This window comes from Corvus moneduloides, chromosome 27 (assembly GCF_009650955.1).
Source record: "Corvus moneduloides isolate bCorMon1 chromosome 27, bCorMon1.pri, whole genome shotgun sequence".
Lineage (NCBI taxonomy): Eukaryota > Metazoa > Chordata > Aves > Passeriformes > Corvidae > Corvus > Corvus moneduloides.
In genome coordinates, this window is record NC_045502.1 from 1,230,001 (window position 1) to 1,242,528 (window position 12,528).

The 12,528-nt window shown below is 68.5% G+C and overlaps 1 protein-coding gene across 1 annotated transcript in view; it reads left to right on the forward strand.

Moving 5' to 3' along the window:
* Positions 1-11,232, forward strand: part of FER1L5 (fer-1 like family member 5) — a 38,139-nt gene extending 26,907 nt beyond the window's left edge. The window contains exons 29-50 of the mRNA XM_032091809.1: positions 1-149; positions 773-931; positions 1,019-1,117; positions 2,165-2,314; positions 2,397-2,595; positions 2,741-2,829; positions 2,931-2,972; positions 3,049-3,159; positions 4,211-4,342; positions 4,421-4,576; positions 4,657-4,748; positions 5,423-5,593; positions 6,146-6,294; positions 6,683-6,822; positions 7,615-7,703; positions 7,803-7,898; positions 8,967-9,108; positions 9,196-9,295; positions 10,270-10,478; positions 10,564-10,673; positions 10,751-10,889; positions 10,963-11,232. The exon at positions 1-149 is cut by the window's left edge and continues 33 nt beyond it. Of these exons, the coding sequence (XP_031947700.1) occupies positions 1-149; positions 773-931; positions 1,019-1,117; positions 2,165-2,314; positions 2,397-2,595; positions 2,741-2,829; positions 2,931-2,972; positions 3,049-3,159; positions 4,211-4,342; positions 4,421-4,576; positions 4,657-4,748; positions 5,423-5,593; positions 6,146-6,294; positions 6,683-6,822; positions 7,615-7,703; positions 7,803-7,898; positions 8,967-9,108; positions 9,196-9,295; positions 10,270-10,478; positions 10,564-10,673; positions 10,751-10,889; positions 10,963-11,049 (2,810 nt within the window). The 3' untranslated portion in view covers positions 11,050-11,232. The remainder of the gene's footprint in view (positions 150-772; positions 932-1,018; positions 1,118-2,164; positions 2,315-2,396; positions 2,596-2,740; positions 2,830-2,930; positions 2,973-3,048; positions 3,160-4,210; positions 4,343-4,420; positions 4,577-4,656; positions 4,749-5,422; positions 5,594-6,145; positions 6,295-6,682; positions 6,823-7,614; positions 7,704-7,802; positions 7,899-8,966; positions 9,109-9,195; positions 9,296-10,269; positions 10,479-10,563; positions 10,674-10,750; positions 10,890-10,962) is intronic.
* The last annotated feature ends 1,296 nt before the right edge of the window (positions 11,233-12,528 follow it).

Genomic DNA, 12,528 nt, shown 5'->3' on the forward strand with positions numbered 1-12,528 from the left:
GCCAGCGCACCAGGACGGTGCGGGGGGCCCTGGACCCGCTGTGGGAGCAGACGCTGCTGTTCCCCCGGGTGCTGCTGTTCGGGGACCCCCGCGGGGTCCGGGATGACCCCCCGGCCGTGGTGGTGGAGGTGTGTGACCAGCGGGGACAGGTACGGGACACACCGGGCGGGGGGGACCGAGGGGAAAGGGCGGGGGGGGTGAAGGATGGGGCAGGAGGGAGGGATGGGAGCAGGGGGATGGATGAGGGATGGGACAGGGATGGAGGGATGGCAGGATGGAGATCGGGGATGGAGGGACAGAGGGGTCAGGGATGGAAGGATGGGGATCAGGGATGGAAGGATGGGGGGGTCAGAGATGGAGGGACAGGGGGGTCAGGGATGGAGGGATGGGGGATCAGGGATGGAAAGATGGGGATCAGGGATGGAAGGATGGGGGGGTCAGGGATGGAAGGATGGGGGGGTCAGGGATGGAGGGGTGGGGGAGCAGGGATGGAAGGATGGGGATCCGGGATGGAGGGATGGGGAGTGTCAGGGATGGAGGGACAGAGGGGTCAGGGAAGGAGGGACAGAGGGGTCAGGGAAGGAGGGACAGAGGGGTCAGGGATGGAAGGACGGGGCGTCGGGGATGGAAGGATGGGGGATCAAGGACGGAAGGATGGGGGTGTCAGGGATGGAGGGACGGGGATCAGGGCTGGAGGGACAGAGGGGTCAGGGCTGGAGGGACAGGGACACCCGTGGCTGGGGGAGCCCCGCGCTCAGGCGCTGCCTTGCAGGGTGCTGGTGTTTTCCTGGGGAGGTGCGTGGCCATCCCGCAGGTGTGGCTGGATCTGGACCACCGGGAGCCCCCCCGGCTCCAGCCTCACCCCCTGCAGGGGCCGCGGGGTCCGGCCGGGGAGCTGCTGGCGGCCTTCGAGCTCCTGCACGAGCCCGAGGTGAGGGGGTGGCCCAGGGGTGCCAGGGGTGATGCCGAGGGCACCCAGGGGTCAGTCCCATGGTCACTGTGTCCCCCTCCCCGGCAGGACGGGTCCCTGGCTGCGCTCAGCCCCCCGCCACTGAGGAAGGACGAGTTCAGCATCCCCCGGGAGCTGCGGCCACGCCTGCAGAGGGTGGCACTGGAGGTGGGAGCCCGGGAGGGGACAGGGCGGGGACAAGGAGGGAGCGGGGAATGGGATGGAGACGGGGCTGGCTGGGCACAGGGGTGGGCACAGAGATGGGCACAGGGATGGGCACAGGGATAAAGGTGGGATGGGCACAGGGATAAAGGTGGGATGGGGACAGGGATGGGCACAGGGATAAAGGTGGGATGGGCACAGGGATAAAGGTGGGATGGGGACAGGGATGGGCACAGGGATAAAGGTGGGATGGGCACAGGGATAAAGGTGGGATGGGGACAGGGATGGGCACAGGGATGGGCACAGGGATAAAGGTGGGATGGGCACAGGGATGGGCACAGGGATGGGCACAGGGATAAAGGTGGGATGGGCACAGGGATGGGCACAGGGATGGGCACAGGGATAAAGGTGGGATGGGAACAGGGATAAAGGTGGGATGGGGACAGGGATGGGCACAGGGATGGGCACAGGGATGGGGACAGGGATAAAGGTGGAATAGGGACAGGGATGGGCACAGGGATGGGCACAGGGATAAAGGTGGGATGGGGACAGGGATGGGGATAGGGATGAGCACAGGGATAAAGGCGGGATGGGGACAGGGATGGGGATAGGGATGAGCACAGGGATAAAGGCGGGATGGGGATAGGGATGAGCACAGGGATAAAGGTGGGATGGGGACAGGGATGGGGATAGGGATGGGCACAGGGATAAAGGCGGGATGGGGACAGGGATGGGCACAGGGATGGGCACAGGGATAAAGGTGGGATGGGGACAAGGAGACGGAGACTGGGAATGGGCCAGGCTATGGGCAGTGCTGAAGGTCCTGGGAACGGGCTGGGGACAGGGACAGAGGACGGAGACAGGACAGGGACAAGAACAGGAACGAAGCTGAGAACCGGCACAGAGGGGCGGAGGCAAGGGCAGCACAGGGCCAGGGATGGGCGCAGGGACACGGATCAGGCCAGGCACCTTCAGCCTCCCAGCAGCGGGCACCAAACCCCCCGAGGGGCCCCGGGACAGCCGCGGGGTGACAGGAGCCGCGTGTCCCGCCAGGTGCTGGCCTGGGGGCTGCGGGGGCTGCGCGGGGCCGTGCGGGAGCCCCGGCTGGAGCTGCAGTGGGGGGAGCAGACCCTCTGGACGCCCCCGATCGAGGACATCGCCGCCAACCCCAACTTCCCCAGCAACGCCTTCGTGCTGACCCTGGTGAGTGGGGGAGGACTGGGGAGGGCTGGGGAGGGACCCCAACCCGCGGGTGGCACCGCGGCTGAGCCGGGCGCGTCCGCAGGCGCTGCCCGAGGAGGAGCGGCTCCTGCCGCCCATCCGGCTGCGCCTGTGGGACAGGGCGGACACGGAGCGCCGGCTGCTGCTGGGACAGGCCAGCGTCAGGGGCCTGGGCCGGTACCGCTGCCCCCCGCCCCGCCAGGAGCAGCTGCTGGGCTCCGGCAATCCCGGGAATGGCTCTTACACCGCTGTGTCCGTGCCAGGTACTGCCCGTCCTATCCCTGCCACGTCCCGGCTACCTCCTGCCCCATCCCTCACCTATGTCCGGTGTCCTCTGGCCTGTCCCCGGTGTCCCTACCCCGTCCCGGTGTCCTCTGCCTCAGCCCTGCCCGTCCCTCTCTGCCGCAGACGAGCTCCTTTCCCTGCCCGTCACCTCCAGCCGCTGGAGACGTTGGTGTTTCCTTTTCCTCGCCACGGCCCCAGCCAGGATGGCTCAGGTGTGTCCCCCGGGCACCTGGCACCAGCCCTGGCACCGCTGGGCACCGGCACTCCCCGGCCCTGTGCCTCAGTTTCCCCAAGAGCCCTTTGCTCCCTGCAGGTCCTGCTCAGCTGCCTCAGAAACAACAGGGCCACGGACCAGGTGGGAATGGGGCTACCGGGGGGCCACCGAGGCCACCAGTGCCCACCTGTGCCCACCTGCTCCTGCTCCCCACCAGGACGAGGAGGAAGAGGAGGAGGAGGAGAGGGACTGGTGGAGCAAATTCTACGCGTCCGTGGAGGACAAGGACGCCCGATCTCCGCGGGGAAAAAACGGGGACAGGCTGAAGGTGAGCCAGTCTGGGACCCGCATCGGGGTGGGGACAGGGATGGGGACGGGGACGGGGACGGGGATGGGGACGGGGATGGGGACGGGGACGGGGACAGGGATGGGGACAGGGATGGGGACGGGGATGGGGACAGGGATGGGGACAGGGATGGGGATGGGGACGGGGATGGGGATGGGGATGGGGACAGGGATGGGGACAGGGACGGGGATGGGGACGGGGATGGGGACGGGGACAGGGATGGGGATGGGGACGGGGATGGGGACAGGGATGGGGACAGGGACGGGGATGGGGACGGGGATGGGGATGGGGATGGGGACGGGGATGGGGACGGGGACAGGGATGGGGACGGGGACAGGGACGGGGACAGGGATGGGGACAGGGATGGGGACAGGGATGGGGACGGGGACAGGGATGGGGATGGGGACGGGGATGGGGACGGGGACAGGGACGGGGATGGGGACGGGGACAGGGATGGGGATGGGGACGGGGATGGGGACGGGGACAGGGACGGGGACAGGGACAGGGACGGGGACAGGGATGGGGACAGGGATGGGGACAGGGATGGGGACAGGGATGGGGACGGGGACAGGGATGGGGATGGGGATGGGGACGGGGATGGGGACAGGGACAGGGATGGGGATGGGGACGGGGATGGGGACAGGGATGGGACAGGGACGGGGATGAGGACGGGGACGGGGACGGGGATGAGGTGGGGATTGGGACAGGAGGGGGATGGAAACGGGCTGAGGACAGGGAGGAGGGAAGGGGTGGGTGAGGACGAGGTCAGGACTGAAAACAAGACGAGGACAAGGACGGGGACGAGGAGGGAGTGGGGACGGGGATGGGGATGAAGATGGGATGGGAACGACAGTGGGATGGGGGCAAGGATGGGGATGAAGCTGGAATGGGAACAGGGATGGGGATGAAGCTGGAATGGGAACAGGGATGAGGAAGGGGCCGGGGCTGCGGTGGGGAGAAGCCCCACGATGGGGCTGGGGGCAGTGGCCGGGCTGGGCGCGGGGATGACCCAAGGCCGGGCCCGGCCCCGCAGATCTACGGCTGCGAGCTGGAGGCGGTGCCCGAGTTCGAGGGGCTGCAGGATTTCTGCCAAACCTTCCCCCTTTACAAACCGGGCCGTCCCCCCCTGCCCGGGCAGCACCCCGAGCCCGTGGGCAGCTTCAAGGTGGGTGAGACCCCCACCCCGTGGGACCGCGGGACCGGGGCAGGACCCCCGGGGGGGGGATACAGAGGGGTCTCTCAGGGGCTTTTCCGCATCTACCCCGTGCCCGAGGAGCCCGGGGTGTCCCCCCCGGCCCGCTGCTTCCAGCGGCTGCCGCCCAGCAAACCGCAGGAGTGCCTGGTGCGGGTCTACATCGTGCGGGCCTTCGACCTGTCCCCTCGCGATGTCACCGGGCTGGTAAGGACAGCACGGGACCCCCGGGGCGCCGGGCAGGGCCCCGTGCGCGGTGCCACCCCGGTGTCCCCTCCCTGCCCCAGAGCGATCCCTACGTGCGGGTGGCTCTGGGCAAGAAGACGCTGGGAGAGCGGGACCGGTACGTGCCCAACACCCTGGAGCCCGTTTTTGGCAGGTAGGGCCGGGGGGGTGGCCCATGGCAGTGTCACCCCAGGGTGGGTGGCCCATGGCAGTGTCACCCCCGGGGAGGGTGGCTGGTGGCACTGTCACCCCCAGAGTGGGTGGCCGGTGGCAGTGTCACCCCGGGGAGGGTGGCTGGTGGCAGTGTCACCCCCAGAGTGGGTGGCCCATGGCAGTGTCACCCCGGGGTGGGTGGCCCATGGCAGTGTCACCCCCAGGGTGGGTGGCCCATGGCAGTGTCACCCCGGGGTGGGTGGCTGGTGGCAGTGTCACCCCGGGGAGGGTGGCCCATGGCAGTGTCACCCCAGGGTGGGTGGCCCGTGGCAGTGTCACCCCCAGGGTGGCGCTGGGCTGGGGGGTCCTGGCACTGAGAGGAGGGTACTGGGGGGGGGGGCGGGGCTCATTCCCGGTGGCAGCGTGGCCCTGTGCCAGCCTGGCCCAGCGCCACCAGCTGTCCCATTTTCCCTAGACTGGTGTATCCAGGTGCCCCCAGCTGTCCCATTCCCTGTGCTGGTGTGGCACCAGATCCCTGTGCCACCAGCTCCCCATTCCCAGTGCCCCCAGCTGTCCCATTCCCAGTGCTGGCACCTCCCTGTGCCCCCAGGTCCCCGTCCCCTCGGGTCCCCGTCCCCATGCCAGCCCCGGGGCTGAGGACATTCCTGCCACCAGGATGTTCGAGCTGACGGCCACCATCCCTCTGGAGAAGGACCTGCGGGTGACCATCATGGACCACGACAAGGTGCCCCCGGACCAGGAGATCGGGAGCACCACCATCGACCTGGAGAACCGGCTGCTGTCGCACTTCCGCGCCCACTGCGGGCTGCCCACCCTGTACCACACGTGGGTGTCCCCAGGGGGACGGGGGGGACACCGGGGGACACCGGGGGGCTTAGGGGGGGTGGGCACAGGGAGGGACACGGGGGGCAGCTGGGGAGAGGGGTGGGCACGGCGGGGTGGGGATGGGGCGGGAAGGAGGAGCGGGGCAGGGATGGGGGGCACGGGAATGGGGGGAAGGATGGGGGGCACGGGGCGGGTCAGGGTGGGGTGGGGACGGGGATGGGGGGCACAAGGAGGTTGGAATGGGGTGGGCACAGAGGGATGGGGGGCACAGGAGAGTTGGGGAGGGATGGGAAGGGGGATGGGGAGTGAAGATGGGGATGGGGAGGAAGACGGGAACAGGGATAGGGGTGGGGATGAAGAAGAGGATGGGGATGGGCGCAAGGACAGGGACGAAGGCGGGGATGAGGATGAGGAGGGCGGGGTGGGCGCAAGGAGGTTGGGCTGGGCACGGCGGGGTCCGCGGGGGATACACGGGGTGGGCACAGCGAGGGGCACACGAGGGTGGGGGGCACACCCAGAGGAGGTGACCGCCGCCCCTCCCGCTGTCCCCAGCGCTGGCCCCGCGTGCTGGCGGGACCAGCTGTGCCCCAGCCGGACCCTGGAGCTCCTCACCGGCCTCCGGGGGCTGCCCGCGCCCCTCTTCAACCCCCAGGGCACCGTGGTGACCCTCGACGGGCAGAGCTTCGAGCTCGGACATTTCGGTGAGCGGGGGGGGGGGGGGGCTGGGGGAGGCTCGTGGGGGTTTGGGGGTTCTGGGGGGATCTGGGGAGGGTCTTGGGGGGAGCCTGAGGAGGGGTTGGGGGGAGTTTGGCGGAGATCTGGGGTTGTTTTCGGAGAGGCTGGGGGGGTGGAGGGTTGGGGGGGACTGAGAGGGGCTTGGGGGGCCTGGGTGGGAGTCTGGGGGGGTCTGGGGGGGTGTCAGAGGGGGAGTATGGAGGGGAACTGGTGGGGGATTTTAGGGGGTCTGGATGGGGGTCTAGGGGGGAGTTCTAGGGGGAGATCTGGGTGGGTCGGGGGGGGGGTCTGGGGGAAATTGGGGGGATCGGGGGGGGGGGTCTGTGCCGGGTGGGTGACGGGTCGGTGTGACAGAGAGTGGCCCCCCCGTGTCCCGCCACCCCGGCGAGCCCCGGGAGCGCCTGGCCCTGCACGTGCTGAACCTGTGCGAGCTCGTCCCCGAGCACCTGGAGACCCGCAGCCTCCAGAGCAGCGCCCAGCCCGGCCTCGAGCAGGTGGGGACACCGCGGGGTGACAGGGACACTGCAGTGACAGGGACACCGCGGGGTGACAGGGACACTGCAGTGACAGGGACACCGGGGGGTGACAGGGACACTGCAGTGACAGGGACACCGCGGGGTGACGGGGACACTGCAGTGACAGGGACACCGGGGGGGTGACACGGACACCGTGGGGTGATGGGGACACTGCAGTGACAGGGACACCGGGGGGTGATGGGGACCCTGGGGTGACAGGGACACCGGGGGGGTGACACGGACACCGGGGGGGGGACAGGGACACTGGGAGGTGACGGGGACACCGCGGGGTGACAGGGACACCGGGGGGTGATGGGGACCCTGGGGTGACAGGGACACTGAGGGGGTGACAGGGACACTGGGGTGACAGGGACACCGGGGGGTGACAGGGACACCGTGGTGACAGGGACAGCGGGGGGTGATGGGGACACCGGGGGGTGTGATGGGGAGCCTGGGGTGACAGGGATGTGGCCAGCGAGGGACCTCAGGGTGACAGGGACCGTGGGGTGTGCCAGGAGGACAATGGGGACCCTGGGCTAACAAGGACCCCGGAGATGGGTGCCAGGGACCCCAGGGGTGGCCGATGGAGCCCGGGGGTGACAAGGACAGCTGCTGGGGGGACAAAGGGACCCCGCAGCGATGAAAACCCCAAGGCAGGGAGGGCTGGTGGGTGTGGGGGGACCTGATGAGGACCCCGGGGCCGTGGGGACAGCAGGGGGACAGCAGGGGGACAGCGGGGGGCCCGGTGCCAGCCCGCCCGTGTGTCCCCAGGGCAAGGTGCAGATGTGGGTGGACATCTTCCCCACCAGCCTCGGCCCCCCCGGGCCCCCCGTCAACATCGACCCCCGCAAGGCCGAGGGGTGAGTGACCGGCGAGCCCCGCGGAGGGGACAGGGCCACCCCCGGCGGGGACAGGGCCAGCCCCGGGAGGGAGGTGACGCGTCTCTGTCCCCTCCCGAGGTACGAGCTGCGCTGCGTGGTCTGGAACGTGCGGGACACGGAGCTGGCGGACACCAACCTGCTGGGACAGCGCATGAGCGACATCTACGTGTCCGGGTGAGCCCGGGCACCCCGGCTGTGCCCCCGGCTGCGGGGTCCCTGTCACCCCCCGGCAGCTGTCCTGGTCATCCCAGAGACCCCGTCACCCATCCCCAGGTTCTCTGTCACTCCGGGGTGTCCCCCTCCGTGTGGCACAGAGTGACAGGAGTGTCCCCGCAGGTGGTTGGGGTGGCACAGCGTGACAGAGCAGTGTCCCTGCAGGTGGCACAGAGTGACAGGAGTGTCCCCCGCAGGTGGCACAGAGTGACAGCAGTGTCGCCGCAGGTGGCGGGGGTGGCACAGAGTGACAGGAGTGTCCCTGTGGGGTGGCACAGAGTGACAGCGGTGTCCCCGCAGGTGGCACAGAGTGACAGGAGTGTCCCCCGCAGATGGCACAGAGTGACAGCAGTGTCCCCACAGGTGGTTGGGGTGGCACAGAGTGACAGCGGTGTCCCCGCAGGTGGCACAGAGTGACAGGAGTGTCCCCGCAGGTGGCTGGGGTGGCACAGAGTGACAGCAGTGTCCCCGCAGGTGGTTGGGGTGGCACAGAGTGACAGGAGTGTCCCCGCAGGTGGCTGGGGTGGCACAGAGTGACAGCAGTGTCCCCACAGGTGGTTGGGGTGGCACAGAGTGACAGCAGTGTCCCCGCAGGTGGTTGGGGTGGCACAGAGTGACAGCAGTGTCCCCGCAGATGGCACAGAGTGACAGGAGTGTCCCCACAGGTGGTTGGGGTGGCACAGAGTGACAGCGGTGTCCCCGCAGGTGGCACAGAGTGACAGCAGTGTCCCCGCAGGTGGTTGGGGTGGCACAGAGTGACAGCGGTGTCCCCGCAGGTGGCACAGAGTGACAGGAGTGTCCCCACAGGTGGTTGGGGTGGCACAGAGTGACAGCGGTGTCCCCGCAGGTGGCACAGAGTGACAGGAGTGTCCCCACAGGTGGTTGGGGTGGCACAGAGTGACAGCGGTGTCCCCGCAGGTGGCACAGAGTGACAGGAGTGTCCCCGCAGGTGGCTGGGGTGGCACAGAGTGACAGCAGTGTCCCCACAGGTGGTTGGGGTGGCACAGAGTGACAGCGGTGTCCCCGCAGGTGGCTGGACGGGCTGCCCGAGCAGCGGCAGCAGACCGACATCCACTATCGCTCCCGGGACGGACGCGGGGCCTTCAACTGGCGCTTCGTGTTCCCCTTCGAGTTCCTGGCGGCCGAGAAGCTCTGCGCCATCCGCCACAAGGTCAGGGGACACCCCGGGGCGGGGACGGGGCGGGGACAGCGCGGGGACAGCGCGGGGACAGCGCGGCCCCTCCGTCGGCCTCCCCAGGAGCACGTGTGGAGCTCGGATGAGACGCTGCTGAAGGTGCCGCCCAAGCTCATCCTCCAGGTGTGGGACAACGACAAGTTCAAGGCGGATGATCTGCTGGGTGAGACCCCTGCCCGTGTCCCCTGGCGCGGGGGGGGAGGCAGGGAGTGGCCACGGGGGACAGAGAGCGGCCACTGGGAACGGGGAGCGGCCACAACTGGTGGGAAGCAGACGCTGGTGATAAGGAAGGGGCACCGGTGATAAGGACAAGCCACGGGTGACTGGGAGCACCCACTGGGGACAAGGAGCACCCCAAAAGGGGTGGGAACGACCCAGGAGAGATAAGGAGTTCCCAGTGCTGATAAGGAGCACCCATGAATGATGAGGGGCACCCACTGGGGGTGGGAAACACTCACTGGTGATAAGGAGCTCCCAGTGCTGATAAGGAGCAGCCACTGCTGATAAGGAGCTCCCACTGGTGATAAGGAGCACCCATGAGTGATGAGGGGCACCCACTGTGGGTGGGAAAGACTCACTGGTGATAAGGAGCTCCCAGTGCTGATAAGGAGCACCCCCAAGAGATGAGGAGCAGCCACTGGTGATAAGGAGCTCCCGCTGGTGATAAGGAGCTCCCACTGGTGATTGGGGGCACCCATGAGTGATGAGGGGCACCCACTGTGGGTGGGAAAGACTCACTGGTGATAAGGAGCTCCCAGTGCTGATAAGGAGCACCCCCAAGAGATGAGGAGCAACCACCGGTAACAGGGAGCAGCCGCTGGTGATAAGGAGCTCCCACTGGTGATAAGGAGCTCCCAGTGGTGATAAGGAGCTCCCAGTGCTGATAAGGAGCACCCATGAGTGATGAGGGGCACCCACTGGGGGTGGGAAACACTGACTGGTGATAAGGAGCTCCCAGTGCTGATAAGGAGCACCCCCAAGAGATGAGGAGCAACCACCCGTAACAGGGAGCAGCCGCTGGTGATTGGGGGCTCCCACTGGTGATAAGGAGCTCCCACCGGTAACAGGGAGCAGCCGCTGGTGATAAGGAGCTCCCGCTGGTGACAGACCTGTCCCCTCCTGGCCGTTTCCCCGCAGGGATCCTGGAGCTGGAGCTCACCCGGCTGCCCCGGCCGGCCCCCACCGCCCGCCTGTGCCGGGCCGGGCCCCAGGACCTGCCCTGGTGCTCCTGGCCCCGGTGCCGGGCCCCGGTGCCGGCGCGCTCCCCGCTGAACCTGTTCCGCAGGAGGCGGGCGCGGGGCTGGTGGCCCTGCACGATGCACGAGGACAGCGGCCAGCGGCTCTCTGTAGGTTGGGGACATGGCGGTGACGGCTCTGGGGGGGTGGCAGGGACAGATCCCCCACCCCAACCACCCCCCCTGGGCCCCGCAGGGGAAGCTGGAGCTCACCCTGGAGCTGCTGAGGGCGCAGGAGGCCGAGGAGCGGCCGGTGGGGAAGGGTCGGGAAGAGCCAAACAAACACCCGACGCTGCCGGAGCCCAAGTGAGCCCCGGGGGGAGGCGAGGAGGGGCCGGCGGGGAGGGGACACGGGGGTGGCTGAGCTCGGTGTCCCCCGGCAGGCGCCCCAAGTCCTCGTTCCTGTGGCTGCAGTCGCCGCTGAGCCTCGTTCGCCACGGGGTGCGCTGGCGCTGGTTCCTCTGGGCCGGCCTGGGGCTGGCGGCCTTTCTGCTGCTCCTCCTGCTCCGCTCCTTCTTCCCGGTGAGCACGAGCCCAGGACGGCCCCGTTGCCGTCCGGGAACGCCCGCTGAGGTCCCCGTGTCCCCTCCTGCAGGGCTCTCTCACGGTGAAGGTGGCTGACCCGCGGCAGCTCCTGCAACCCTCCGAGCCTCTCCCGGGCGGGATGGGGACGAAACCCTGAGGAACCCCCCCAGAGTTTCCCACTTTCCTGGCTCTGAGCCCCCTTGCCGAGCTCCCGTCCCTCTCATCAGTGGAGTCTCCAGCCAGGAAGGGGCTGTCCTGTTGCAGAGCCTGGATGCTGACGGGAATGCCGAGGGAGCTGCCCATCCTCGCTCCCTCACCAACAAAGCCGTGTCCAGCCGCCGCCAAGGCATCGTCGCTGTCTCTGCGGGCTGGGGAGGGGCACGGGTGCGACTCATGGAGCAGATCCCCAAGGCCAATCCCAAATGCAGCCCTAACTCCAGCCTCCACCCCAGCCCCAGCTTTGGGTGCAGCTCCCGAACTCAGCCCCGATTCCTGCCCGAGCCCCAACACCGCTATCAGCCCTGACCCCAATGCCAGCCCCAGTTCCAAAGCCAGCCCTAACGCCCACCTCACATTCAGCACTGACCCAGCGCCGGCTCTGAGCCCCCCCCCAGCCCCAATCCCACCAAAATCCAGCCCAAATCCCGCTCTGACCGCGGCCTCTCCCACACCCCGCCCTCAAACCAGGCCCCGCCCCGACCCCTCCCTCATGGACCCCGACCCCTCCCTCATGGACCCGCCCGCCTCTCGACCAATCAGATCGCTCCGCTGCGTTCTGGTCCCGCCCCTCACACCTTGGCGCTCGACTCCCATTGGCTGCCGTGCAGGGGGCGGAGCTTAAGATGGCTATATAAAGCGGCGGCGGTGCCGCGGCCTCAGTTGCGGTCTCGGCGCGGCGGCGGCGGCGGCAGCGGAGCGGAACCGAACCGAACCGAACCGAACCGAACCGCCAAGGCCGCAGCCCCGGGAGCGGCCCGGCCCTCAGCGCCGCGGCCCTGGAGCCCTGGAGCGGGGCCGGTGTGGGGGGGTGGTCGGAAGAGAGCTGGGATGCGCCGCTTCTCGCCGCCGATGCGCCTTTTCTCGCCCCCGCCCTTCTCGGGCACCTGCGCCGGCCGCTCCAAATGGCAGTGGGAGCACCAGCACCCCCGGCTCGGCAAAGGTAGGGACGGGAAACCGCCGGGGCAACGAGGGACAGCACCCCCGGCTCGGCAAAGGTAGGGCCCTAGCAGCGCCGGGGCAACGAGGGACCAAATCGGAAGAGTTCGGACACCACCCGCAGCCCGCCAAAGGTAAAACAAAATAAAATTGGCAAAAATCACATCAAATGCCTTGACTGATCTTTGCTCTCCCAGCGAGTCGCCTGCCCCGCTGTGTCACGATGGGCGCTCGGTTCCGTGAGGTTCCCCTGGGTGACAACGCTGCCTCGGCTTCGTGAGATTCCATTGCCTGCCACTGTTTGGCCCCAGCACCACCGGGGCACAGATAATTCCCAGCTGTGAGGGTGGGGAGCAGCTGGGATGGAATTCCCAGAGCAGCTGTGGCCTCCCCTGGATCCCTGGAAGTGACCAAGGCCAGGCTGGAGCATCCTGGGATGGTGGGAGGTGTCCCTGCCCATGGCAGGGGTGGCACTGGATGC